This window comes from Micropterus dolomieu, linkage group LG05 (genome assembly GCF_021292245.1).
Source record: "Micropterus dolomieu isolate WLL.071019.BEF.003 ecotype Adirondacks linkage group LG05, ASM2129224v1, whole genome shotgun sequence".
Taxonomy (NCBI): Eukaryota; Metazoa; Chordata; class Actinopteri; order Centrarchiformes; family Centrarchidae; genus Micropterus; species Micropterus dolomieu.
In genome coordinates, this window is record NC_060154.1 from 9,693,448 (window position 1) to 9,721,215 (window position 27,768).

At 39.3% G+C, this 27,768-nt stretch overlaps 2 protein-coding genes across 12 annotated transcripts; one reads left to right on the forward strand and one right to left on the reverse strand.

The window, feature by feature from the left end:
- Nucleotides 1–6,166: 6,166 nt before the first annotated feature.
- On the reverse strand, nucleotides 6,167–23,693 carry ushbp1 (Usher syndrome 1C binding protein 1). 10 transcript variants are annotated; one of them, XM_046049577.1, is made up of 16 exons: nucleotides 23,471–23,693; nucleotides 17,608–17,667; nucleotides 17,433–17,502; nucleotides 16,658–16,872; nucleotides 16,298–16,431; nucleotides 15,879–16,042; nucleotides 15,481–15,669; nucleotides 14,897–15,135; nucleotides 14,244–14,384; nucleotides 13,969–14,057; nucleotides 13,709–13,844; nucleotides 13,197–13,428; nucleotides 11,880–12,038; nucleotides 10,925–11,022; nucleotides 10,243–10,365; nucleotides 6,167–10,118 (listed from the first exon to the last, which is right to left on the reverse strand). In XM_046049577.1, the coding sequence occupies exons 1-16, from the start codon at nucleotides 23,509–23,511 to the stop codon at nucleotides 9,953–9,955; spliced, it is 2,256 nt and encodes a 751-aa protein (XP_045905533.1). In that variant the 5' UTR covers nucleotides 23,512–23,693; the 3' UTR covers nucleotides 6,167–9,952. The 10 variants fall into 10 exon arrangements, with proteins under 10 accessions (XP_045905533.1, XP_045905534.1, XP_045905532.1 ...); XM_046049578.1 differs by having other exon boundaries at nucleotides 17,433–17,481; nucleotides 23,471–23,692; XM_046049576.1 differs by lacking the exon at nucleotides 23,471–23,693 and adding an exon at nucleotides 22,818–22,882 and having other exon boundaries at nucleotides 13,709–13,841; nucleotides 17,433–17,481.
- Nucleotides 19,389–27,175, forward strand: babam1 (BRISC and BRCA1 A complex member 1). Of its 2 annotated transcripts, none has more exons than XM_046049586.1 (9): nucleotides 19,389–19,517; nucleotides 20,598–21,034; nucleotides 21,145–21,203; nucleotides 21,535–21,655; nucleotides 21,787–21,865; nucleotides 21,951–21,978; nucleotides 22,075–22,204; nucleotides 22,368–22,454; nucleotides 25,609–27,175. In XM_046049586.1, exons 2-9 carry the CDS (start codon nucleotides 20,612–20,614, stop codon nucleotides 25,807–25,809), a joined length of 1,128 nt encoding a protein of 375 aa, XP_045905542.1. In that variant the 5' UTR covers nucleotides 19,389–19,517; nucleotides 20,598–20,611; the 3' UTR covers nucleotides 25,810–27,175. The 2 variants fall into 2 exon arrangements, with proteins under 2 accessions (XP_045905542.1, XP_045905543.1); XM_046049587.1 differs by having other exon boundaries at nucleotides 21,954–21,978.
- Nucleotides 27,176–27,768: the final 593 nt, after the last annotated feature.

Sequence of the window (27,768 nt, forward strand, 5' to 3'; positions counted from 1 at the left end):
CTGTGCATTCTCAACATATTCAGGCGTCTAGATCCATCAGAGCAAAGCAGACAAACCTTCAGTACACCCACCTGAACACTGCACACACTGACACACACAGGGACATGAAAACACACCTCCAATGTAATTCAAATGCTCTCCTCAAATCTCACCTTTAGTTTTTAGAAAAGAAGGATCTTCACATAATATTTTGTTTGTGGTTGCTTCACTGGAGCCAGATCACATGATGCCTACACTATATATTCAAACATGAATGCATATTTACATAAAATGAAAAGAATCCAGACTTCATTGTAGTGTTTCCACTTGACATATTTGCCATTAACTGTTGTTGGTCCATCAGTGATTTGGTAAAGGCAGGATCAAGAAAGGACAATGTGAAATGTATTATTATATTCCACATATCAGCAGTTAAATCACCAAGCAGGTGTGTCTGCATGGAATATTTTGTCTCTCATGCCATTAAACTGTTATATCCTGAGGAGGAGTCAGCTGGTGATCAGTCTTTCATATAATATTTTGGTGATAGTGATGATCTTGTTTTAACCATTGAAGATGGCTGGACATACTCCAGGTTATGCTATCACTGATGGACATTGTTTTATGTCATTGTGTGTGTGTGTGTGTGGTGTTTTACATATTTGTATTTTATGTATTTTTTTCATGGTTTATGTTAAAGTCTGTGTGTTTTCTGTGTTCCACATTGAGGACAATAAAATCAAAGTTAAAGCTGATGTCGCAAAAAGGCTTTGGTAGACATGGATACCTTTCAGAATAAAATAGACACACACACACAGACATCTGTTCATAATATCTACATACAAGTTTAACCAGTTGAAGCCCTGTAGGCTGTAGGAGCTGCTGAGCTGTGATCCCAAAGATTCTCATTTCTGCTTATGATTGCCTCACCTTAATAGAGGAGGCTTGTGTCAGTGTATCAGAAGATCATATTTAAACTAGAGAGTAGTATATAAAATGATAATTCATGCTAAAATGGAACTGCTACAATAGCTCACTTGTTGCTGTGTTTTTTTAAGAACATGTCAGAACAAATCACAGAAAATATAACCAATTATTACTGGGTCTACAGTCATTTTGTGTTATTTCATTGTGCGTTATATCATTGTGAGTTTGGCCCTAGTTTTCCCAATTCTCTGCAATGGTGGACTGGATAGTGTGCTGACTGCGTTAGTTAGTGCAGAGGAATTAGAGAACTGGGGTTAAACTTTAACTCTGAGGAGTAACTGGGTGAACAAGTATGAGCACATGACTCCCTGTTCCTTCCTCATTAGCCCCACTGCCCTTTGGCCCAGAGGCCAGAGGAGCGAATCATCTTCTCCTCTCTCCCCCTCTCTCTCTCCCTTCACAACACTCTCTCCATCCTCAGGCCTTTGACCTCGAGCGAATGACAGAGCAATTTAAAATACACACTGCAGTGGAACCTGCCAAAGAAAAACATCTGCTGGAGTGACTCCCGAGCAACACACGGCGTCCAATCAATATTTGCCCTCCTCCCCACCCAGGACCTGCTGGAGATGGTGAGAAACTTCCCATTTGGTGTTGCTTTATTGTCATTTAAATCAGCTATCTGCTGTTTGCTGTGAACAAGGTATCAACCCATTGTTTGTAGAGGAGTCAATAGAACTGTTTACTGTAAAGTGTCCACTGTAAAGATAAGACACCTTATTGAATGTAGCTGATGTTAAACAGAGTTTAAACAGAGGCGGGAAATAACTCTGATGTTAACAATATATGTTTTATATTTTAATAGCTTCAAATATCCAGATGAAGATTTATCTAACTTTATAATTCTACATTTTGGTGAATAGGGTTATTTGCTTTCTTGCAGAGCGTTAGATGTGAAGATTAAAACCACTTTTATGTTTGTGTGCTAAGCATGGAGCAGAGGGAAACAGCTAGCCTGGCTCTGTCTAAAGTTAAAAAAACATACCACCCTTATGCTCAATAACTAACTTGTTGTATCTTGTTTGTTTAATCCCGTTCCTGTCTGGTGCCCGGCAAATGAGATATAATATGTTAATTAGTTAGGTTGAGTGGTACTGGTAGTCTTATTTATGAACTTTGGGCAGCGCCAAGCTTGCTATTTCCCCCATTTTCCTGTCTGTGTGCTAAGCTAACCTTGACATGCAACAAAAATTCCCAGCCAAAATCAAACCAGATATATGGCTTCATGTTACACTAGACCACTTAACCAAGAGGATGCCCTGAGACTATATAAATAAAATATTTACTTTTAGAGCAGCAGAACAACATATTTTCACCTTATGAAGTTATTACGTTGAATGTGTTAAAATGTATGCACACATACATGGAACAACATTAGCACTCATTTAGAGTCGTGTTTCTGGCCACCTAATGGATGATAATCCAATATTAACTATGCTATTAGCTGTGGTCTGGCAATCACAAACTCTTTATGGGAAATATCTGGCACTTTAGCTGCTAAATGCTCAACTATGTTCACTACTTAGTCTCTAACTGTGTCTGTGCTGTTTGGTGCTGAGAAGGTAGTGTACAGTCAGTTTCTCAGAGATTTTTTTGCAGAAAACGGCTGTCTGCTGCAGCTGGGGAAAAGACTGACGAGCAACGACAGTGAACTAAAACAGTGTAGTTGCAGGATGTAAAATCAAAACAGTGAGCTGAAAGATGCTAAAACAGTAGAGCTGAGAGGAACAGCTGCTGCAGGTTTGTCACTACAAATGACACCTTTCACATTACCTGTTGCATTTTGAACCATTGTTAAATAGTGCAGTTTTAATTTTTACCAGTGTTGTAGTCTTACAGTAAGTAGAAGTAATGAATCACCACTAGGCTGCAAATCCTTTTTTGCTGTCATTGAAAGGTCAGGACTCCAGTTGCAAATACTGACTGTCAACTGTGATGCTATTGTTCGAACAGGTTTAATATTAAAATGCAGATTTCTTTAAGGTGAAAGCAAAACATTTGAGGTCACTTGTGTATAATTTATACACAGTGGTTATAATTGCTTCTATGCTTTATTTTCTTGTCCAAAATAATTACACCCATGACCATTCAACATGACATATGGTATCTCTGGAAATCTTGGCTCTCGACTCGAGTTTAAAATAACACCGATGACTGCGGATAAGTTTGTAATGATGAACCGACCGAAGGATCTGTGGGGTTAAGGAGGCTGACAAACTAGCATAACCTGATTTCTCTAAATGTTTTGCTTCAGATGTAAAGTTATTACTATTGACAGATTGTCAATATGATGTCAGTGGAACTTTGAGACAGGGCATTTACCTAACACTCTCTGCAGCCACAACAGTTTGATCGTGTTCTCAATCACCAATGTCAATCTCTTGTAAATCTCTGTCCAATCTGTTGCTCCGTGATTGTGCCCACTGCTATCGGAGAATGCCCATAGGTCAACTAAGGTGCTTAGGATGATTAAAAGTTAACCTAATCACCTCGCTGAAGACGACTCAAAAGGATTAGGAAGACGTCACTCCCCCTGCCATCTTTCACCTCTAAGACCTTATTGCTGTAATCTACTGACAAGCTAAATGACCTCTTTAGCTCTTCTGCTCTGTTGTTTGTCTGGACACTGATCTGTGATGTGTACAGCTTGGACTAAAAAAATTACAACAAAGAGTTAAGCTTCAGTTGAGTTATCAAGTTCAATACAGCAAACCAAGGAGGGTTTTTTGCATGAAAAGGTTTCCAGTGCAAATCATACATAAATACAATGTTTCTCTGTCCACTGCATTTATAAGAACAAGTGTAAGCTAAATAATAGAAACACCTTTGAGCACCACAAACAACATCCCCCAAAATGATCATACAGTTGAATTAACACATCTCTAAAAAAGTTTCTGTTGTATTTAGATTGCATTCATTTTAGCTAGGTGTACCTAATAAACTGACAACTGAGTGGATTTGATATAGTTAATCCATCACAGTGAACATCATGCCTACTTTCATTTTTGTCAGTTCCATCAACTGTACAGCTTTCTTGAAAACAATTGGCACCTGTAACTGCCTAACCATATGATAAGAACACAGCTTTGGCAATAATAAATAATAATAAAAATGCTTGCCTCTACTAAGCGTCAAGTCTCTTTTCATACTACAATAAAGTGAACCTCAAAGGCGAGAAATCTAAAAAGTTTACAACATTGTGAAGTACCATTTATTTGAAAACCTGTAAAGAATGGCATGGTCCGTTGAAGAAAGCTACCTTAATTTTTTGTGTCACTGTACAGACGGGTGATGAGTATTTCCACATTTGAATTCTAAAAAGTACTAAAAGGGTTCCCCTCCCCCAGAGGCAGTGATGGAAGTGGCCCTGTGAGGCTTTCAGCGAGGCAGATCTGACAACAAGTAGGCACTTGGCACACCTGATTGTAACAAGTTGATAACACTCATTGAAGGTGAAAAGTTCAAAGGACTCAACCATGAATTTATATGTAGCTTTGGCAATACTGTTGGTATACATTCATGCCAATAAAGCTGATTTGAATTGAATTGAAACTGAAAGACTATTGCACACAGAACAAGGTGGTTACTCACATTTTTTTGTCTGAGGTTGATTGTTTGAGAGGCTTTATTTGTCCCACTGCACAGTTTGATTCTACAAGCCTCTGGAACTCTACTGGAGGGATGAAACCATTAATCAAAAGATATTCTCTCATTTAATTTTTGTTGATGGTGGTGGAGAGAGCACTGTCTAACATGTCGGTCACTAATCTCCTACAGGTGTTCTGCTGGGTTCAGAGGTGACTCTCTTAAGGCCATTGTTCACATCCAAATGCTTTCTCTTTATCTTCAAGCAAGCATTTGTTATGTTTCTCCACTGATTTGTTCAGATTATTCCTTAATTTGTTGTCCATTTATATGAGTTATTGAATTTTTTTTGTGTCATGCTTTTATGTAAAATGGTCCATCCCACATGGAATAAAATGACACACAATAATACCACATATACTGAAGTAATACACATATATCTTTTCTTTATTTTATCATCTTCCAAGAATATTTTTTTTGTTTTACTGAACAATTTCTTTCATCATGATGTAAAGAACAAAATAAAACAAAATATTTCTATTTTGTAGTAGTCTAGTCACAGTATATAGTCAGCGTAAACCTTAAAATTTCAGTGTGTCAGGAACTACACACAATAAGCTTATTGCTTGATGCTCATTAAATTGATCCAGGATGAATTTCAGGCATCAAACAACTCTCTCCACCTGTAGACAAAGCAGATACGTAATCCTTTAATAGGAGCTTTAGCAGAAGAATCCCCATAACTGAACTCAGTTTCACCAGCAACAAGATTTTGCTCTTTATCTGGTGGTTGTGAGGGTGAGGCATCCTTTTGGTCTGTGCTGTTTGCTGTCATTATCTGAGTGGTTGAGAGCACAAAGCGGATGTGATCGGCCGTTTGATTGAGGTCAAGTCTCTTTCGCGCTTCTCTATGCCAATAGCACCCCATCCTCCTGACCTCTCCACAGGCTGGCTGGTGTCCCAAAGCTCAGGAGAGACGTGTCAGGTCAGCGTGGCAACGTCCCAGACCACAGAAGGGAGAATAGAGCGATATAAAGAGGATGAGGAGATGAGAGAGGATATGGAGTGGTTGTGACAGGTGAGCTAATGGCTTTGAGAAAGAAAAAGCGCAGGAATGAAGGTGCAGCCTGTGATCTCTTTATACAGATTACAGAGGGACAACTTAAAATGAGGAACGGATGCAGAGAGTAAATGAGTTGACCTAAAACCCCTAGGTCACTGCCCCCCTTTCTGTGGATGTGTGTGCGTCCACCCCCACACTGACTGACAGCCGCTTTCGTTGTTTAATAATGGTTTGAGTATTTTTCCCAGGAACTGAAAAACTCCCCTATCCACAGGCTCCAATGTTGGCTGTTACATGTGGGGGTAGAAACGTGTCCAGAAATGTGGAGCTTAAATGTTCCCAGATGAGAGTGTTACAGCCTCTATATTGTCCAGAAAATGACTATTTAATACCAAAGTCAGTCTGTTCTCATGTGCCTTGTTTTGACTTTCTTATCTCACTTGTTCATTACTGCCCTTTTAAAACTGTATTTCAATGCATATTTCATCACACACCTACAATAATTTTATCATGAGCAAGATTAGATTAGACCTTTCACACATTCATGTTGGATCAAGGTTAAAACAAGGTTTTATTAATTCAACAAAGACATTTTGAAGTATGTTTGATTATCCTTTATTTAAAACCTCCAGCAGTTCAATGTGTTCCAGGTAGTGTGTGAAAATATTTAAGTAAATGTTTAAGGTATTTTACTTGAGTATTTCCATTTGACATTTTATACTTATACTTATTACATAAATATTGTTCTTTTTACTTCAATACACCACTGACTCCATATTTACTAGTTATTTGTTTAGATACAAAAACACAATGATCTTATTAAACATACATACTTTAGATTACTATATAGATTATAGATTAAACTAATTAATTTTAATGTAGTTGAGTGTGAAAATGATAATATTGGCTGGTCATTAGGTTGCTTTTCATAGATATATTTTATAGTTATTGGATTGACTCTTGGATTGCTCTGTATTTGTCGTTCCCTGATTGCTTATTTCTTTATTTGCTCTCTTACTGTTACTTGATTACAAGTACTTTTGTTATATATTATGTTATATAATAATAATCAAATAAAATTATATATAATAATACATCACACAGGTTTCTTTTTTCTACCCTGAGTACTTTTAGATTTGGTATTTTAAGTACATTTTGCTAGTAATACTTGTACACAGTGTGGTATTGCTGCTTTTACTTAAGTAAAGGATCTAAGTATCTCCTCATCATGAAGCAGACAGGCCGTTGAATTCATGATGACAGTGAGAAGTAATAATACATAATGACAATCCTGAGGTTGTATTACTGAGAGATGCACAAGTGGAAAGTTACCAAGTGTAATTGCTCAAGTAGCTTACTGTCATTAAGTTCAGCTTTAGAGGTACTTTACTTTACTTTCCTTTTTCCATGCTGTGCAACTTTATACTTTCACTCTGCTATATAAATATAGCTACTAGTAGCTACTAGTAGCTATATTTACTAGTTATATAAATATAGCTACTACTTATAAAAATAATATGCTGAGCTGTCCATCTCAACCAACTACAGCAGTAAAATGCTGCTTATGATTGTTACATCAGTAATAAATAACAATGTTAATATTGTAGGACATAGTAGGGCCATTTCTCTGCAGAATGCGTACGTTTACTTTGATAATTTAAGTACATTTTGTTGGTAATGCTAAGATTTTAAATAGATTGAAATGTTGTAATATTAGTTTTACTTAAGTAAAGGATCTGAATACTTCTTCCGCTTCTGTATAGATGCACATATTGAGCCATGCATGATAAAACACTTTTTCTTTCCATGGGACATTTTGGCATAATGTGGCCTCTTTGATACAAGAGTCACCCAGAGGTTACAACAGTCATGTCATCTAAAAAAACCTTTGATGAACTTAAAAGCTTAACATAGATCTTAGAGAGAGGGAACACAAAATGGAAAGATAATTGTATCTGCTCTAATGGCAGCTATTACAACAATAGCGATGGTGACCTGGAGGTTTGGGGGGAAGCGGCGAGGACAGGCCTTCTGTGCTGACCTCTGCTCGGGAAAGGGCAAGCTCAGGCAAGAGTCAGGCCGTCAGGGGCTCGCCACCTCGTCTGGCACTCTGAACCCTTCATTCACAAGCTAACACAACAGCCAGGCATCACTGTGACCCTGTGGGTGTGACACTCAACCTTTGCCTTAACCTCCTGACCGCCGGTCACAGCTGCAGCTGACTGGCTCGGGTAGGTCAGAGCTCGAGGTCGCTGGAGGGGGGAGTGGGCGTAGAGATGATTGAGAGATGAGTGGCGAGAAGATGGAGCATAAAGGCAGGAAAATGGAGGTGAATGAGAGGTGAAGAGCAAAGGATGAAGAGAGAGTAAGATTAAGCTGGGTTTTTAAAGGGTCCATTCACTCAAATAAAAAAACAAACACATTTTCTCAATTACGTTCATTAGTATCTGTCTGTACAGATAATTTTGGTTTCATTTGTACAGATTTTGAGATACGCGTCCTAGGGATTTCTACCTCCATATATAATACAATGAGTTGAAAGGAATTTTTATATTTGTGGTGCTCACACTCATATAAAGGATGTGTGTTAATATCTTAATACTTAATTTTTTTTTATTGTTTTCTCAAATCTGGAAACAACAACATGTGACAGTAACATAAATACAACGTGATATAGAACAAAGTTTTAAAGGAGAACATAAATACATATACATTTGTATTTAAACTAATCACATATTTAAACAGTTAACTTATAATACAGTATTTTGATGATTTTTTTTATATATAGTAATCACTTGTTTTCCAATTTCTGTCCAAAACTTTTCCTTAAAATTGGAATTGCACGGGTTTTACAGATCATAGTTTGTTTACATGTGTGGTTGAGTTTTAATACACATGTGAAAAACGTTGGATAAATCCATTGGTGTTTCAAGAGGGCGCTGCGTGAAGTCTGATAAAATGTCTCAAGTGATGTCACTAGAGTCATTGTCAGTTGGAGCTGAAAACTACAGGTCTGAAAATGAAAAAAATCTGGGGGTTAGAAAGTAGTACGTTAACCAGAACTCTGTAGTCCACTCCTCTTCATCTCTGCTTGAGTCTAGCCTTGAAGCTACATTAGCCACTACTAACATTACACACCCGGATCTCCAACCAAACTGTTGGCAGTTGTGTTGAATCATGGGAAATGTATTCAGCAGGTTTTAACAAGGAAGACGAATGAGATCTCTGGTTCTGCAGCAATGATTAAATGGTGGAGAAGGCTTTTAACTCTACAAAAAATAACCAAATATCCTAGAGGATGAGCAGTTTATGTGTGATTGACTCAAAATAAGTGTCCATGCTTATTGTGATGAAGGAAAATGTCACACATGATCTGAGAAATCTAAAACTTTTGCTACTAGAAATAAGTATGAAAATATGTTTTCAGCGTAATTTGGGTGAACTGATCGTTCAGTGGAAGTGGACTCAGTGAAAGGCAGAAAGAGGAAGATGGACAGAACTATGAAAGAGCTAAGAAGACAAAAGAGCTGGCCGTACATTTTGTGTGCACATCATGTGTGCCATTGTCCTGTCCCCATCCCCCTTCACAGAGCTTTGTCGTGACAGCAGGGTCGGCCAGGAGGGGCTTTATAGAGTTAGTTTGTACGGGAAAAAAGACATGTGTGTTCTCAAGGTTTGTCCCAAGGTCCTCAGTGAATTCTGTCCTTGATGTCAGCCTTCCCCATTCATGACTGCATGACAGCTGTTTCTCTGAAATAAGGCATGTGTCTTGTGACGTGTGAGTCCTGTTAGACTTGTTAAGCTGGTGGAAAATGCAGAACTGACTGCTTTCCATGTTCTACTGCTCTACATACTCTATATTTACCTCTCAAGAGGTAATGAGAGTCAACTTACTGCTGTAGATGTCACTGATGGGTTGACAGATAAATAGAAAAAAAACAGGTGGATGAATAGGATGGAGTACGTAAAGTAAATTAAAAATAACTTCTTAACATATCTTATTAACAAGACTGACAGTCAGCCATGCTAGCAGCTCTATGAGGCTGTACACTGGCACAGTGGTGCATTGAGATGAATGCTAATTTCAGCGTGCTAATACGCTCACAATGAGAATGGTAACATGCTGATGTTAAGCAGGTGTGATGTTTACAATATTCACTTGTAGAATTTTGAAACCTAGCAATAAACACAAAATGTTATTAGTTTAGCGGGAATTGGGTCATAAACCAAATGACTGGATAAACTGAAAGTTTGACCCGATGATAAAACTATGAAAAGACAGGGGAACAACAAAGTTTCAACCAAAGTGGTGGATTCTCTGACTGAAGGATCACAGGATCACAGAACAGTCTCTTCCCTCCTCCACTCTAGGGCCTCTTCTCCTGCTTTCGGTGCTCCACTCTGGTGGTGGTGACTCTCCGTCATGGCAGCCACTTTGTGCTCCAGCCTCCACACATGCTCCCTGTACTTTCTGCGAATCTGCCAGTATGAACTCAAGGCTTTACTGGAATGGAAGAAACCCACCGAGATACAATTTACTACCCTCAGTTTAACAATGACACCACAAAACTACTACTTTCTATAGCTGACAAAAACATGCAGCCTAACACCTTTATTGTGATACTTACCTGTGAGCTTGTGTGAGCCGAGCAATCTGCTCTCCGTTGTCTCTCTTGTGGGAGGTGCTGTCTGACAGAGCTGCATTTAGGGAGTCATGGACTAAAGCCAGTCTCTTCTTCAGGGCTTGTTCTCTGAAATCAAAAGTGAGATTAGAGGAAACAGAAGGGAGAACATAATCTCAGTCTGTTCATAATGCTCAACAGAAAACATCTAAAATATATGTAAAAATTATAAATGACTTTATGATGTGTCCTTGACTTAAGAGCGGATGTGATGTGAAGGTGGTGGTTTATTCACTAATCGAGGTCAGAAGAGAAAACGGATGCTCTCTAAAGCAACTGATGGAAAGAAGCCATTTACGTCCAAAGCCTGCATTTCTGCTGATAGTGTTCCTAAGCAACAGTTAAAACCAGACAACAGATGTCTGAATGATTAATTTTCCACACTGAGTACCTTTTTTCAATCTGTGAATACGCAGATTTCTCCAGGTGACATTACATACATTGATTTAAAAATTGTCAAAGGTTAAACCTGAAATATTTTATATATAAGCCATTTAATAGGTTTTACGGATTGACTTTTACAGTAAGAAGGCATGTTTTTTGTCATGCATGTGCCAGACAAAATTGTTTAACTTTTTAGAGTGTTAGTGCCATACTTTAAACATTGGACTAAAGAGAAAGGACTCACCTTTGCAGGACAGCCTGCAGCTCTTTCAGAATGGGTGTAGTTTGAGACCCAACGATGTCCCCATCACTACCCAGTTTAGCTGCACTTTCACAGAGCCTCTGAAATGTGACATTCAATTTAGGATTATCTTTAAAGATCAAAACTCCCTTCTTGTTCAGTTTTGTGGTATACACGGTTATCTATTCAGCTTGTGACAATCTAAAGCAAAGCAATGTTCTTCAAAAGCTTTTGACATAGTGTTGCGATCATGGTGATTTTCCCCTCACAGATTTTTTAAAAATTTGAATTAGTTTTAAAGGTCTGAGCAAGTTAAAAGTATCCAATATGTTACACTAAAAATGAACATTAGAGAAAAACTACTGTTGTGGAGCAGTGTGTTTTTGTCTTACTTGACATGTTGTAAATGACTTTGAGACACTTCAGATTTATCTATCTTTGTGTGGGCCAGACCCATAGGTTGGGAACCACTGATCTAAAACAGTGCAGGACAGACGGACATTTATTATGCTGTTAGACACCCATGTAATTTTGGTTGAAATAGTTAACAGGATAAAGTTTGTAAGATCTGTGAGATCTGTAAGATGATGAGCAAAACCAAGGGACATTTGGTGACCATGTGCATCTAGATACAATCTTGGGGCACAGCAGCCATTGTTTCTGATACAGTAATAAACAGAAAGCTGTTTTAAGCTAAAGTAGCTGTTCAGTTCTTTCTCATTTGACAATGACGGCAATGCATGGCATGAATCTGTGCTGTGGCAACAGGACAGCCCAGTAGAAGACCTTGTAGAACCAAAATATCCCTCTTGGCCTGGAGGGATTCTGCTTTGGTAGACGTGTGATTTCCCATGTGGGACGCCCAGATTTGAATCTGCCACAATAGACCAACGTCCTGCTCCCTCTTGCTCGTTTCACCTTGACTTTGTATTATTTGAAAATTAATACAAAATCCTACCTGTTGTTCTGTCCTACGATCCTCCGGCTCCTCTCTGAGACTTTCTGGAACGTAAGCTCCACCTGATCCCTGGGCCTTCTGGGCCATTAAACTCCACTCCAGACACCTCAGCTCTTTCTCCTTGAAACGGATTAGAGAGCGCAGATCTGACATCTCCTCCTGAACATAAACCATAAATCATAGCATATAAAGAGTTGAACGCAGATCCAGCATAAAGCTGCGGTGGAAGACTTACCACCTCAGTGCCAGAAGCACAAGAATCAGACATTTTATCACAACTTGCAGGTTTTATCCCCACTGTTGCTGATGCTGTTGCAGGAGTTTAAAGCATCTATGTGTAGAATTTTATGACTTTCAGAAATGTTTAAAATCCTGTATTGGTCTCCCTAGGTTTTTTAATATATATAAATTCATAGATTTCTGTCCTGTTGTTTGTTTATAGTGCTGTATGATTTTATATTTGAGCTAGTCACTCCCTACCTCAAACAAGTATTTTAATGTATAATGAGCAGCCTACCTGTCTGTCTACCTACTAATTTGCCTACCTTCAAACCTGCCGGTGTACTCTATGTGAATAAAAATGTGTTTTGGAGGAGTGGCTTTGGAGGGAGGCCTAAAGGGAGCGGGTCAGATTTTGTGATGTGATACTTTTAAAATCTAGCTGTACCTGCCTAACCTAGCTTTAAATGTGAAGATTCAGCCAGAAGCTGGTTATCTTAGCTTAGCACAATGACTGTAAACAAAGGGGATATAGCTAGCCTGGGTGTGTCCAAAGGTAAAAGAAATTCACCTACCAGTACCTTTAAAACTCCCTAATTAATTAACATCTTGTTTGTTTAATCAAAACAAGTGTAAAAACAAAATCAGCAAGTTGTGGTTTTTACAGGAGCTTATGTGTGACTATTTCTGGGCCAGAAAAAAAGCAGTTCCTGGTGTCTTGCTGGTTGACCACCTTTATCAGACTGGACTGTATAAAGTCAAACAAGAAACAAGGGGAGAGAGAGAGAGAGAAGGGCATGGCATGCCAACTAACAAGATATAACATGTTAATCAGTGAGCTTTAGAGGCGCTGATAGGTGACCTTTGTTACCTTTTGACAGACCCAAACTAGCAATTTTGCTGGTGTAGTGTAATGTATTATAATCTAGATTTAGATATATACCACATGTCATGTAACTATGATATGGACAAAAGCCACTGTTATATATCATCTCTTTGCATGTAAGCATTTGCATGTTTTTTCAGGTGTCTTTATTATCTGGATGTGGCAAGGTCTTGATTATTTATCATAAATGAAGGAAGGCTCATAGCTCCCACCCTGACAGAGATGAGTTCATAGAAGAGGGAAGCCTTCTCTTTCTTGATATCAGGAGGTTTGGCGTTATCTTTAGTCACATGTCCCTCTCTTGATCCAGCCGGATGAGCAGTTTCAGCGTTCATTTTGCCCTCAAATCCTGAGCTTGGCTTAGGTAGACAAAGGGCTGCCCGGTCCCTCTTCAAGCGTTCAATTTGCTGACGGAGAACTGTCTCTCGCTCCACCAACTCGGTCCTGTGGGGTTACAGGTAGTGAGTGACCTGACAAAAACGTGGTTCAAGAAATGGCCATTTATAAATCAAATGTTCTTTTTTTATTTTCACACTACATTGAGTCACAGCTTTTGAAACATTTCGTCAATAGTGTGTAGATATTTGGTGGTGGGACAGAATCACATATGCAATGCTTGTAAACTTTTATCCTTTCTATTTGCAATTTCAGTCAGTCAGTCTCATCTCCTCCTCTCACTCCCATTACTGTGCTTGAATGTACAAAGGGCACTATAAAACCTCACCTCTGCCTTGCATGGGTCTGTGTTTCCGTCTCCTCTGTGACCCCTGCTGTTGAGAAGGAGGTGGACAGCTCTTCAGTTCCCATTTTCTTGAGCTGCGCTGATGGACTGTCTGGCTGTTGCCTGTCACAGACAGCTTCTGAGGGGAGGAAAAACTGTGAGCCTGTGTATTCGCGTGTGTGTGTGAATGACATGCATAGCTTCTATGTAAGTGGATGTGTGCACTGAGATGTAAGCAGTATTAAACCATGGTATTCAAACACCTGCTGAGTCTGTCTGCAGAGGAATGCTTTGCTGCTTCTTGGCGTCATAAAGTGACAGCAGCTCGCTGTAGGCCTCTTCACAGTCCTCACTGTCAATCACAACCACACAGATAAAATACAACCTCACTAGATGAGAAGAACCTACATTGTTAGATTGCTGACCTGTGCACATTCATTATTTTGACACATGTCAAAGAATGTTATTGACAAAGAATATGCATATGTGTGTAGACAGGCCTTTGTACTTGTGTGTCAGGTGTGTTTTATTTGTGTACCAGTATCTGAGAGCCATCTGCAGGGCAGAGCAGTCAGCCTCAAGTCTGTTTAGTGTAATACTGATCAGTTCTGACTCTCCCTTCTTTCGCTCCAGAGCTGCAGTCAGCCGTTCATTTCTGGCCCTCAGCCTCTCAATGCACCTAGGATAATGAGGGAGAGGATAAGGAGGGTTAAGTTAACAAACTGGAGGGAACTCCTTTGTTGTATAAAGAGTTTTAATTATACAAATAGTAAATCTTCTGTGAAGGAAGAAACAGTTTTTCTTGTATTGGTTGAGTTAAGCCTACCAAAAAAATCACTGGTTTATACCTATTTAGATATTCAGCGTAGCCATGCCAACTTACATACATTAGCTAGCTTGCCTACCTGCTCTTCAAAGGTCAAAGTAGCTATTAAATATACTCAGCCTGAAGACCTGTAGTATTTGCATAATTTACAATCCTGCTAACATGCTCTACACAGTATGTGTGTGTGTGTCTTGTCTGGACCTTTGTTTTGGTATAAATGAAATAATATTGTTCAATATACCAATATACATCTTTAGTATCTTATCTTAATTTTTCAGTTATATAAATAGGTCTCAGGGTAGGTATCTCAACAAAACAAAGCTTTTTATTTCTCTGAAACATCCTGAGCTGCTCCTCAGACTCACCTGTTCAGTCGCTCTGTCTCAGACTCCAGGCTGATAGGGCTGGGACAAGGACTGCATGACTTAACAGAGCCCAGTGGAGAACCATCCCCACCCAGAGAGAGAGGTGTTACAGCTCTTCTGTGGGGTAACGGTGAACCAGGAAAGGGAGGAGAGGCCCAGTCTGGACTGAGAGCTCCAGCAGTGGGCCGGTAGGAAGGAGAGCGACTGCCTGACCTCAAGGCCTTATGGAGACCAACCAGCTGAAAAACAAGAGTAGGGGTTCTACATTTATTCACACCTGAACATGCTTTTTGAACTCCTCAAATTTGTTCTGATAACATGCAAAATCAACCACTTTGGTATGTACAGGTATTTCTAACATCACTATGATCAGACCTCCTATAGCCACCAATAAACACAGGTCATTCATACTGAATATTTATAAAGTCTTGTCTTTAGCTCTGTAAATTGATCAGCCAAACATTTGAGAAAGATTTTTCTTCTGGAAATGTACTCATACTTCCTAAACTGATTCTTGTTTTTGGCATTTTTATATTTTGCTTTACCCTTGTCATAAACAAAACTGATAGCAGAGCATCTCCCACCTTGTTCTTCTCCTCTTCCATCTGGCTGATGGTGCTTTGTGCCTTATCCAGCTCCTCCTGGTGATTCTGCAAGGTGCTTCTGAGAGCAGAGTCACGCTTCTCCAGACTCAGGATGTCGCCCTGATACTGGTACTTTGGCAAGCCTGATGGGCAAGAAATCCCAAACTCTCTTTCCATGTCTTCCAATATCTGCAACCAAAAATTGATGCATTACAACTCAGACAGACATAGCAATGTATGACATTTTAGAAATTTATACTTTTTCCATTGAGTTGGTTTTGCAAAATTTGTCAGTACATTTGACCTAACATTAGTTTTGCTTGATATTTGCCACTCTAATAAGAAAAATTCAAATACATCAAAGAAAGAATCGTAAGAATTTTTTACAATTTCAACACCTGAGTGGCCTTAACCCAGCTCTCCTGGGCTGCTCTCAGATGCTCGTTGTGCTTGTCCTGGTCAGAAGCTGTGATGGGGGCGGCCCAGGACCTTTTACAGCTGATGGAGTCCTCCACTGATGATAAAACCTCCTGGAGTTTTGTCCACACTACCCCACCGGCCCCTAGTGGAAAAGTAGAGATACAGTCAATCATGTTAGATGAAGTGAAGGGCAGGTTTAATCTTTTTAGCTTACTGTGTTTGTATTGCTTGCTTTTCCTCAAGATAACTTGCTCTCTTTTACAGAATAAATATTTAAAATAATACATCAGTTGTTTTATGACACATTTCTTGTCTGGCCCAGTTGGATTAACATGCACAGAATCCAAAATATGTGTTATACTGAATAAAGACAAAGTTATTCTGTGTCAGTGCCAACCTCGGCCAGGCAGTGGAGGTTTAGATGTGGCAGAGGCCGTGTTGCTCTCTGGGCTGCTTCTGGGCAGCCTGTGGGACAGAAGGTCTGGAACCAGAGGCCTGGATGGCTGTGGTGGTCTCAGGTCCTCTGGTTCACTGTAGAATACCAGTAGAATTAACATTTTTGCTAGAAAACACCACTGTGTTTATTTTGAGACAAGCCATAAGTAGACCAATATATCATTATTGATGGGAAATTATGTGAGAACAAATATGGTTCCAACAAAATAGGTATTTTGGACAAACTCAAATCCATTCATTCAGATCCATTTGATGTCTCTTATCAATGCCACAGTTTCAAAAATCACATTCTCAATGATACCTTGGTGCCTTTAATGACCCCATCTTCTTGTTCAGCTCAGCAATGATGCTGAGCAGTGTGCCCACTTCAGCCTCACACTGAGCCAGTTCTGCTGGTGAAGGCTCGAGGTTTGCTGTGTGGTCAGTGCCATCACGGTCAAGGGTCATGTGGTCGATCGCCTCCCCATCACACCCTGATCCTGCATCCAGGCTGTCACATCTGACTAGACTGGAGTGCTGCAGAAACAGGAAGTTATATTTGGATTGTAAAAAAATAAGTTGGTGGTTATTTGAGTCATAATTTCAGCTTTTAACTATATATTAGAGAAAAGTTCTTATTTTTTCCCTTCAGTAATATGCATATCTGTACCAATACAATAAACATAATATGTATGTTCTTGCTGCCTGTGAATAATCCTCCACTGAAGAATGGCTCATAATTTAGCAAAATAATCCCTAAGTATAGAGCAACATTAAAATTCTATTATGCTCTTGAACCAGACATTGTTGCTGTACTAATTAGCGGCTATTGTTTTAAGCAGCGGAAAAGGAAACTAAAACATCCTGAGATCCAACTTCCTGCCGAGCAAATATTTGTGGACCAAACCATCTTTTGTTGTGCTCAAAGAATGTCGGCTAAATGCCTAAACATGAAATTAGAACAAAATGTCTCTCTTTTCTACTATAAAAAACATATGGTGCCTTATAAATATGCCAGAATTATACAATTTACAATGCTTTTCTTTGGATCATGTGAATTCTAACATATATTGCGCAGGCAATAATTGGCGACATACCTTAAATTCTTTAGCCACCCTGTAATACTTCAGCTTAGCCCACCTATTCCTATTCAGAGACACAGAAAGGCTGCACTCATATTTACACTTTCTGTCAATTTAGTCTCAAATTCACCCGAGTATTTGAATGTGGGAAGGATATAATGCGTATAATCATTGTGTCTATAGATCTTACCTCCATACTTCTTGATCCTTATATCTGCAGCAGTAATTTAGTTCCTGATGTGACGGTTCACTGCCAAAATGAAACCATGTTTTCTTCAGTCCTGCTGTTTTATGTTATCATTTTTTCCACTAGTTAGTCAGTGACTACTGCAGTCTATTCTCTGCATGTCTGCCAAACAGTGTTTAGTGTGATGAATGAAGTAAGTGGAAAACACTCTGAAAGTCATCCCCACCCATTCCTCGTCACCATGTGTCCTTTCCTGTTTTGTCCACAGTTAGCTTCCATGCCTTTTTAATAGTAGACCGTGAGTCAACTCTGGATACATACTGCCAGTGGTGTAGGCAGTATTAACTACATTTACTTAAATACAAGTACTAATAACACTCTGTTACAAGTAAAATCCCTGCATTGAAAATGTAAATGTACCGCAAATGTAAAAGTATGCACGTATATTCAGGAAAATAATAATAATAATAATCCTTATTTGTAGAGCACTTTTCAAAAACAAGTTACAAAGTGCTTTAACAAGTTTAATGACAATAATACCCAAGAGACAATAATACAAAAAACAATACAAGATAAAAGCATGAAAACATTGAAAAGACTAAAATACAGATAAATATAAAATTAGTCAAATACAATAAAATAAAAGGGATAATATACCAGTATTAAGAGTAAAAGTACTCAATGCAGATGAAAATGTTATACTATTATCGTAGGATTATTACTTATGTATTAATGTAATGTAATTGGTTGAGGTGGAGTTTTTTTTATTTTTTATTTTTTCAATTTTGTATGGGACTGCAACTAATGGAACCATTATGGATGAATCTGATGATTATTTTCTCAATGAATCAATTGAACGATCGTTTGGTTTGTAAAATTCTGAGTAAATTTTTATACAAAAATCTTGATTTGTAAAGGAAATAGTAACTATAGCTTTCAAATAATTGTAGTGGAGTAAAAAATACAATATTTCTATCTGACCTGTAGTGATTTGGAAGTAGAAAGTGACATGAAATTAAATACTCAAGTAAAGAACCTGTTTAGTACCTCAAACTTATATTTAAGTAAATGTACTTAGTTACATTCTATACCTAGTATGAAATGACAATTAGTTTGGACCATTGCACAAACTTAAGTGGTAGTTTCCAATCTCTCTATTCGCTGCACAGACAGTGCTATACCTCCACTGAAGGTATAAAGCTATGGAAGTGGCTGCCCCATATCCTTTTAATGTACGGATATGTTTTTAATCACTACATTTTTTGATACCTTTATTTACTACAAATGATACAAATGTCTCTGCACATATAAATACTGTTTCATCTCGTGTCGTGCACGGACCTGGCACGTTGCACATATTTGTTGTTGATTGTTGATCTTTGTTGTTGTATATTTTTATGTTGTCAGTTTATATATTTATATGTATACAATATTCTCTTCCGTTGCGTTACTTCTACACGGCACAGACCCAGAATAATGCACACGTATATATCTGCAATGTTTTTCTTCTATTCCATATATATATATATATTTCTACATTTATTTATGTCGACTGAATGTTTGTCTACGTGTAGCACCTTATCACCACAGCAAATTCCTCGTATGTGTAAAACAACTGATTCTGATTCTGATACTAATGACTTTGTAGATTCAGATTAATAATACAAAATACAATCAACAAATAAATTATGATGTATTATTATGGCTATTTATTATGGAAAACGAAAAGGCAGAAGATTTCTTTACTCTAATTTAACTCTATTACCCATAATGCCAGGACACTTCCGGATTTGATCATTTCCGGTAAGGAAGTCGTCCGACCAAAACAAATGTTAGCTCGTCGTTGAAATATTTTGCAACTTTCAATGAGTTCCAACTTATTTGAATCCTAGAAGTTTCGCAATACTTACCACGTAAGTATACTTACACATTTTAACATAATACATGTCATACGTCTCGAGTCGTTGTCTGCTTTGCTCTAATTTCTCTTGAAGCTAATACAGCTCACACTACTGCGCTGTCATGAAGCATCTCCTTGCTCTACCAGCCTGTTAGCTACATGGACTCATTCTGGGCGCAATAATTGATGCATTTCTAATTAAATCATCCATTCCGTAAAGCTGAAACACCTCTGTTTTTTTTATTCCAGCTACACACTGTACTTTGCTTTCATAAGTACACAATCGCAACAGTGTAACGATACATGATGACCTGCGTGATTTTGAAAGTAGAAATACGATTATAAAGTTATAGACAGTGGTGTTGTGGGCAGGAGTAAATCTGAGATTCATACAGCTTTCTTGTGCCGACATTTTAAAGTAACTCTTATTGACATTTGTTTAGGATTTATACAGCCGCAATTGTTTAGAGGCAGGTAGAAAGCCAACTGGGGGAATTTGACTTTTATTTACATTTAATTAATTTTTTTTTTACCTTTATTTTACAAGGACGTCCCTTTTGAAATCAAAAACCTCGTTTACAATAGAGACCTGGCAAAGGTAGCAGCCATACAGAAACATAATAAAATGCAACACACACAACGTGACAAAATTCACAATAAACACATTAAAGAACAGTTATTCAAACACAATGGACTCTCATGAAAAACAATCACATGCCTCCTTCATCACATTCTTTGTGACACCCTTAAATTCATCAATTGATATACATGTCTCTTATTTTAGATCTTTCTGCAAATTATTCCATGCCCCAGGTGCATAGTATGAAAATGCAGTTTTCCCAACATCTGTCAAAACCTAGGGTACATTAAAAAGCAACCACTTGGAGGAACTTAGCTGGTAACTACCAGAGTTGAGACAGAGAAGAGTACAAACGTAAGCTGAAAGTTTACCTAGCATCACTTTATATTATATTTAAATGTCAGTGGATGCCAACCACAGGTAAATGTAAAGGAAATTTTGGGTTAAACTGTGTTAACAGCTTATATTCATGACTAAACTAACTTGCCAAACTGATCATCTCCACTTCCTTAGCAACCCGTGTATTCATGGAAATGCCAGAACCAGGCCCAGCAGATGGAGAGGAGCGTCTGGTGGAGCTGCGACCTCGTACACGCTCCAACCCTGAAGGGGCCGAGGACCGTCGCAGCAGCACGGGCAGCCTTGGAGGAAACAGTAACCCTAACATACCTCAGCCCGCTGTAGGAAGTCGTGTTGAGGGGGAGGGCGAGGCTTCAGCCAGCGACAGTCCTCCGAGTTCCACCACTACAACCGTCTTAGCAGCTGCAGCTCAGACTGGAACTCCTGCAGCAGCCGCAGCAGTGGCTGCAGCCAGTGCCACAGTGCCACTATCCATTGCAGCAAAAGAGAGGCCAAAAACCACACAGCAGCAACCCACATTAACAGCCTCCATCCCACCACCAGCAGAGTACCAGCTCAGGGTTCCCAGAGTCAACTGTCCAGAGAAAGTGGTAGGTCCACATTACAGTTGAAAACTACTACTACTACTACTACTACATGAAAACTAAGACTTGTTTTACCAAAAGGCTTATACTATCTGGTATTGTCTTCCTCATGGCAGATCATCTGCTTGGACCTGTCTGAAGAGATGTCTTTGCCAAAGTTGGAGTCTTTTAATGGGTAAACTACAATATTTTTATTAACCTTTATCAGAATCAGAAAGTGGTTTATTGCCAAATAGTAGTTTACACATACAAGGAATTTGCTAGACATTGACATAAACATACAGTTGACATAAATAAATGTAAAAATACATAAATATGGAATAAACATATGCTTTTATATGAAGTTATAAAGGAATCATAGAACAATGTGTAAAAGAAAACCAACTGTGGCAGTTATTTACATGTGTATTACTCTGGATTTGTGTTGTGCAAACATTATAACATTATTTCTCAATGCTAGTGTTTCATTTGTCATCACTGCCTAATTTGACTGTTTTTCTATTTAGGACTAAAACAAATGCCCTGAACATTTGCCAGAAGATGATTGAAATGTTTGTCAGAACTAAACACAAAATTGACAAACGGCATGAGTTTGCCCTGGTAGTAGTCAATGATGACGCTCTGTGGGTGAGTACAGTTTTAATTTGCTCCAAATGTTACATATCTAGTGTCTATGCAATGTATCTATGCAACATGTATACCATTGTTTTAGTACATTGTCTTCTTTTTCCTCATGTGTATATTTGTATGTGCCTCAGTTGTCAGGCTTCACCTCTGACCCCAGAGAGCTGTGTAGCTGTCTGTATGACCTTGAGACCAATGTGTGCGAGTCCTTCAGTATCCTTTCATTTAAAACTAACCCTGAAACAATGAAGATAAATTTCCTACTATGAAGCAATATATTCACCTTAATTGTTCTCTGTAGACCTGGAAGATCTTCTTAATGTCATGTAAGTACTGTCTGACTATAAACCTTTATGGTTTCTTAAAATACATAAAGCTTTAAGTGGAAGTATTTACTGAAAGTCATCTCTGTTGTATTTTAGTCGTCAGAAGATCGAGCTGCCGCTGATGGAGAATGTCCAGACCGTCCCTCCTCCATATGTGGTGCGGACTGTGCTCATCTACAGCCGTCATGCGGGACAGCTTCAGTTCAACCCCTCCGAGGCTGTTAGTGTATGTATGAGAACTGCAGTGATAGCCCTCTTCCAGTCTTATTAATATGAATTTAATTTTCCTCTTGATTTTTTTTTCTCTCTTAGTAAGTTGTTGGCTGCTTTGATTACTGCACTAACTTCACTAAAGCGCAAATCTTACTTGTTGTTGTGTCCCGGTACAGAAAATGCTGCAGTCTCCATATTTTTTCTTTGATGTGGTCTACCTACACAACGGGGTGGAGGAACAGGGGGATGAGACCAGCTGGAGGGTGAGTGAATAAACTGACAAAGGGACACGGATCAGTTTTGATTGTGTTCCAGGATGTATGCTGTAGTGTGGCTTACATTTGTTTGGTGTGGTGTATTTCAGTACTTCAGTACTAACTAGTGTCCCAGTAGAAATTCATTTTCTGTTTTTCTTTCATTTCCTCTGATCCATAGAGAAATGCTGAGCTGTATTATCATATAATATTATGTTGTGAACACAGCGTGAGTGGGCGCAGCCTCACCTGTGACTGGCTCAGAGGCAAGTCTGTTTCATTGCAGCTACATAGATAATGTAGCCAGGGCTGCACTTTGGTTGTTATGATTATGGCTGTGACACAGTAGTTAAGTATGGGTGTAACACTTACTACATGCACTGCTGCCACTCGCTCCTGGCTGGTCTGCCTGCATGTGCCATTAGACCTCTGCAGCTCATCCAAAATGCAACAGACCGACTGGTCTTTAACCTACCTAAGTTCTACCACACTACACCGCACTATGCGATTCTGCAGAGTTTGTTGATCAACAAACTAATGCGCATTGCCATGGTAACCTGTCCTATTCTGCTGAAATATAGCAGAATCCACAGCATCTGAAAAATACAGTGACTGATAAAAGTTTGGAAGCACAGGGGAGACTGTTTTTATCATAGACTGTATATACACGGCCGAAGTCAATGTAACTTTGGGGCGAACCTCCTTCACTTTATTCAACAGTCGGCAGCAACACACGGGAGCTCTTTAGTTCTGAGAAGCTGCAGTCTTTTTTCGCAGGCCACTGTAACTACTACTGTACATTTACTGCTGAATGAGCCTTATTGCTGACCCGTTTCTCTCTGTTCACCGGGGCTCTGTTCACACACACTCTCCGTCTATTCCTCCTCTACCACACATACTGACGGCTGCGGCTAAGCTAACAAAGCTAACCAGCTGGGATCTGCACAAACATGACAACAGACAGACAAGGCAGTAACACTGAACCTGTTTATGTGGAACAGCAAAGCTAACGTTAGCCTACTCACCTGTCCAGCAGAAACAGCACAACCCCAGCATCGGTTTTCATTCCTTTCAAATCTCGTAGATTTTTCCAGCATCGAAACCCCTCACAGATGTTAACACAGGTCTTCCCCTCGCCTGGTCATATAACTTGTCTCACAATTCCTCAGACCTTTCCCTCTTTGGGTGTTTCTCAGCCATCTTGACAGCTAAAGCTCCGTAATGAGTCCAGCATGTTTGAATGTACCGCTGTTTGTTTACATTCTCTCTCCCACTTCTTCGAGCGCGCCACCGCCACCTGCTGCTCGCTCCGAGCAGCTTTGTTTGTGCTTAATTTACAGACCCAGGAGCTGTGTAGGAAAACCGGATTCTTTTTCAGAGCACACGAAAAACAGATAGCTACCAACCCATGACGAAATATTCGCCGAATTTAACAAAAAGTGTATTGCATAAGAATTGCAAATTACCCCTTTAAGTTGTACTTATGATGGTTCTAGCAATTAGATTGTATACCTGCTTGAATACACTTATTGTAAGTCGCTATGGATAAAACAGTCAACAAAATAAATTTAATGTAATGTACATGTAGTGAACTGACATGGTTGTGCTGGCTGAACATGTATTGAAGCTAGTGTATTTCTTAACTCCTGTGGCGTACGGGTAACACGTCTGTTATATCTGATATAAGCATCTCGGGTTCAAGTCCTGTATGGCTTAACTGCTTTCTTGATTGATGTTAAGAGGAGCAGTAAGAGTAGCTACAATACAGCAGCAGCAATAGCCATATTCATGGCATCATAGATTCAGCCACAAATGCAGCTGTTGTTCGAGCAATAACCAGGGCCACAACCATAGTTTTGAACTGCACAGCCAGGAAGAGCAGCTGCAGCTGTGGCTCACAGCATGTAGCTGTATACTGTTGGAGCTTGGCCTTTCAAAAGGAGTAATGAGCAATAAATGCATAATGTAAAGTGTCACATCATGTGTTCTTTCTGTAGTATGTAGAGTGTTTCCCTGAACTGGCAGTGCGCTATAACTGGACTAGATCAACATATTAACTGTTCCTGTGGATCCGGGGGAATTGCAAAAATATTGCAAGGAAACGTTGGAAGTAGTTCCCCACCAAGACCCTGCAGTGGCTCCGTACTTTCCTATATTTGCCGTGAATTAAATTAAAGAGGTCATATAATACTTTTTGGCTTTTTCCGTCTCCTTAATTGAGTTATATCTTTTACATCTTTTTTTGTGCATGTAATAGGTTTGCAAAGTGAAAAAGCCCAAAGTCCACCCTAAAGGGAGTTCCAATCTCCCACAGAAAACGCTGCTCTGACAACACGCAACATGCGCTTCATAATGTTCGCCAAGCGGCTAGTCCGACACACACTCAAAAACACTGGTGGAAAAACACACTAAGCCGCAGCACACAGTGACAAGACGTCCACCTGCTGCCTCTCCTCTCCCTTCCAAACACTAGCTACCCTCCTGGCAGTCAATGGACATAAAGTTGTTACTGTGATGTAGAGACAGCTCAGTTAAAACATTATGGATGAAAGATACATTTGTTACAGATTAATAACTCACCACTCTGAAAATCTTGCTCCTGTCCATGTTGCTAAGCTGGTATGGGGAACATATACAGCTGAACCGAAGCCGTGTTTACTGGCTTCTCAAGCCCTGCCCTACACTGCTTCTAATTGGCTAGTAGTCCTTAACTAGGAACTGCGCATGTGCAGCTCCCAACAAAGATCTTGTGGAGGTAAGATGTATCACTCCATAGCTAAAACGAAGCCTTCAACACAGGGTGAAAAGAGGAGCTGCAGCAATGCAGTGCAGTATGACAAAACATGGTGTTTTTTGAAAATTAAACTATGTAAACCTGTTCTGGTACAACCCCTAAATAAGATTTTGAACCTGAAAATGAGTATAATATGACCTCTTTAAATACTTCTGTCAATCTTAATAAGCCAGAAGAGTGTGGAATTATCTTGATGAAAACCTACCTTAATATAACCGCTTTTCTCATAATGCTATAATCTGGATCAAAGGATTCGGTCAGAATTAGAATCAGCTTTTATTGCCAGGTATGTGTACACATAGGTGGAATTTGACTCTGGATTGTACATTGCTCATGATGTGCTTATTCGTTATGATGGTATGTTTTCAGGAGAACTACACCTCTTTCTGCAACCTGGACACAAAGGGCATGTGCTATCGCTTTGAGGTTTCCCTGAGTGGACCCGCCATCGAACTGCACAACTGCATGGCCAAACTTCTGGCTCACCCTTTACAAAGACCTTTCCAGAGCCATGCGTCATACAGCCTGCTGGAGGGGGAAGACCCCCAGGACATTGAGGCAACAGTCTAAAATGGCAGGCACTTATAAAGCCCTGTTTCTCTGTGAAATTCACACACTGTAGTAAGAAAAGAGCAGGGCACAAGTACATCTTATTACTGAGGGTTTTTTTCAATTAACAACTATAGAGCAATAATTTAAGAATATTTGGGAAAACCAGGCATACTTCTAAAGGAAGACGAGGGTTTTCACCAGATTGCTATTAACTCAGTCATTGTGTTTCCATAAAACATTGGACAAGTCATTGATTGTTCTAAGTTGGGGAAGTAATAAAATTATCTGGTTGTTAGCTCTAAAACTGCTGGAGGTCTACTGAAAATGAGATGATGAAGTGGAGGTCAGAGAGTCCAGGAGCACGGCACTAGTTGAAGGAGAAGATAAAGAAAGAATAAAAAAGGAATATGTCGTGGTTAAAGCATTGGGGCTATGTTAAATTAACTCCCTTAACTTTTGTTTTTTCTTCAAAATCTTACACCACACTTACCCGGGGCAACTTTTTGAGCAATGTTGCTGGGCAAGTCTGACTATGTTTTGAACGGATGGAGTGAGCGGGGATGGAGGGGGGGTGATTACAGTAATAATTTTTACTCATTACCATTGACGCCAACATGGCACAACAACATTGCTCTAAAACTAGCTCCGTATATCATCAGCTTAAGTCTTAAAGGATGAAATCAGTGCATACCTGTGACAGTTTTCTGTAACTGGCCTTTTGAGTGATGAACTGTAATATGATTTACTGTATCATGGAGAGGTCACAACTTATGTAACTTTGGCTTTCCTTTTAGTTGGTAATTTCCACCATTTGTTGCCTGTTTTAATGTATATGTTCTATTTTTTTTTCAATGGTTCGTACAGAAATGTAGATGTGGCTCCTCTTTTGACAATGATCTCCAAGACATTGATGGATTCATTGTACAAAAGGGCCCTTGTACTGCCAGTCTAACTGCACTTGAAACACATTGTACAGTTCTTTTTATTTTGTTTTTTTTGAAGGCGTTTCTGGATATTAAAAAAAAGGCACATTTAATCATATTTTGTTCTTTCTACCTTTTGGTCAGGAGATGGCAGCAAATTCTCTCTAGAGGTAACTGAATTAAAAGGCCTTGACAAAAAGGTTCTCTGGTCCATGATGGTAGAGAATAGGCCAGTGTTTTTCTACATCCTATTGCAAAAGTGTCTGTTTAGTTTTTCTGCTTAAAGGTCCAGACATATTCGCTGTCAAGCTTCATAATTAGCGTCACTCAATTCTGAATCTATGCCTATATGACAGCCTGAGTAAGCAGTTCTTGCAGCTTCCATTGAAACCGTATCTGTTATCTGCTTTTGGTCTGAAGATTACTTCAGTAGTAAAGATATGTCTTCCTTTCACACTAAAGGTGTCTGGTCTGTTATCTTTAGAGGTGTTTTTATCTCCGTTTTCAACTGTTTGGTTTCCTGTTTTTGTTCAGGAGTTGATCCAATGTCTGCCCTGACTCCTGATGGTGACTAATTTTCTGTCACTCTTCATAAATTTTTTCCGGTGAGGACAGGTTGTCAGGGAGACAATGGGGAGCAGGAAAACTCGGGATCAGAGGACCTTTCCCCTTTCACACACCCTTCACTAGAAGAGCCGGCAGTTCCTCACGTCATCACCCCAGATAACGGCACAGGGGGATCCAGTGTGTCTGTACTGCAGGGAGAGTTTGTTATTCCCCTATCCCTGAAGAATGACAGGTCCCTATTGTTTTCATTCTTTCACTCCTCTGCTGCCATGACTCCCTTCCGTGCTTGCATGGAACAGGATGTGATGGAATTTTTTTTGTTTTCTGATTTTACTCCTTACATGGTTTACATTGTTCATCCATCACCAGGGGAATATGACCAGGAACCCTGTGACAATCTGTAGTAGCTATATTTAAAAATGGCAATGATGGGTGATCACGTACAGACTGTGGAGGGGAAATATATTTACTCACACTACACTTAAGT

Bases quoted from the DNA above. Each gene is read 5' to 3' on its own strand.
- ushbp1 (XM_046049577.1), bottom strand. From the start codon at position 23,511: ATGAAAACCGATGCTGGGGTTGTGCTGTTTCTGCTGGACAG. The intron at 16,432-16,657 runs GTATCATTGAGA...GGTATTCTACAG, and splicing joins GGGTCATTAAAGGCACCAAG to TGAACCAGAGGACCTGAGAC. The intron at 15,136-15,480 runs GTGGGAGATGCT...CTTGTTTTTCAG, and splicing joins TGGAAGAGGAGAAGAACAAG to CTGGTTGGTCTCCATAAGGC.
- babam1 (XM_046049586.1), top strand. From the start codon at position 20,612: ATGGAAATGCCAGAACCAGGCCCAGCAGATGGAGAGGAGCGTCTGGTG. The intron at 22,205-22,367 runs GTATGTATGAGA...GTCCCGGTACAG, and splicing joins ACCCCTCCGAGGCTGTTAGT to AAAATGCTGCAGTCTCCATA. The intron at 22,455-25,608 runs GTGAGTGAATAA...GTATGTTTTCAG, and splicing joins GGGATGAGACCAGCTGGAGG to GAGAACTACACCTCTTTCTG.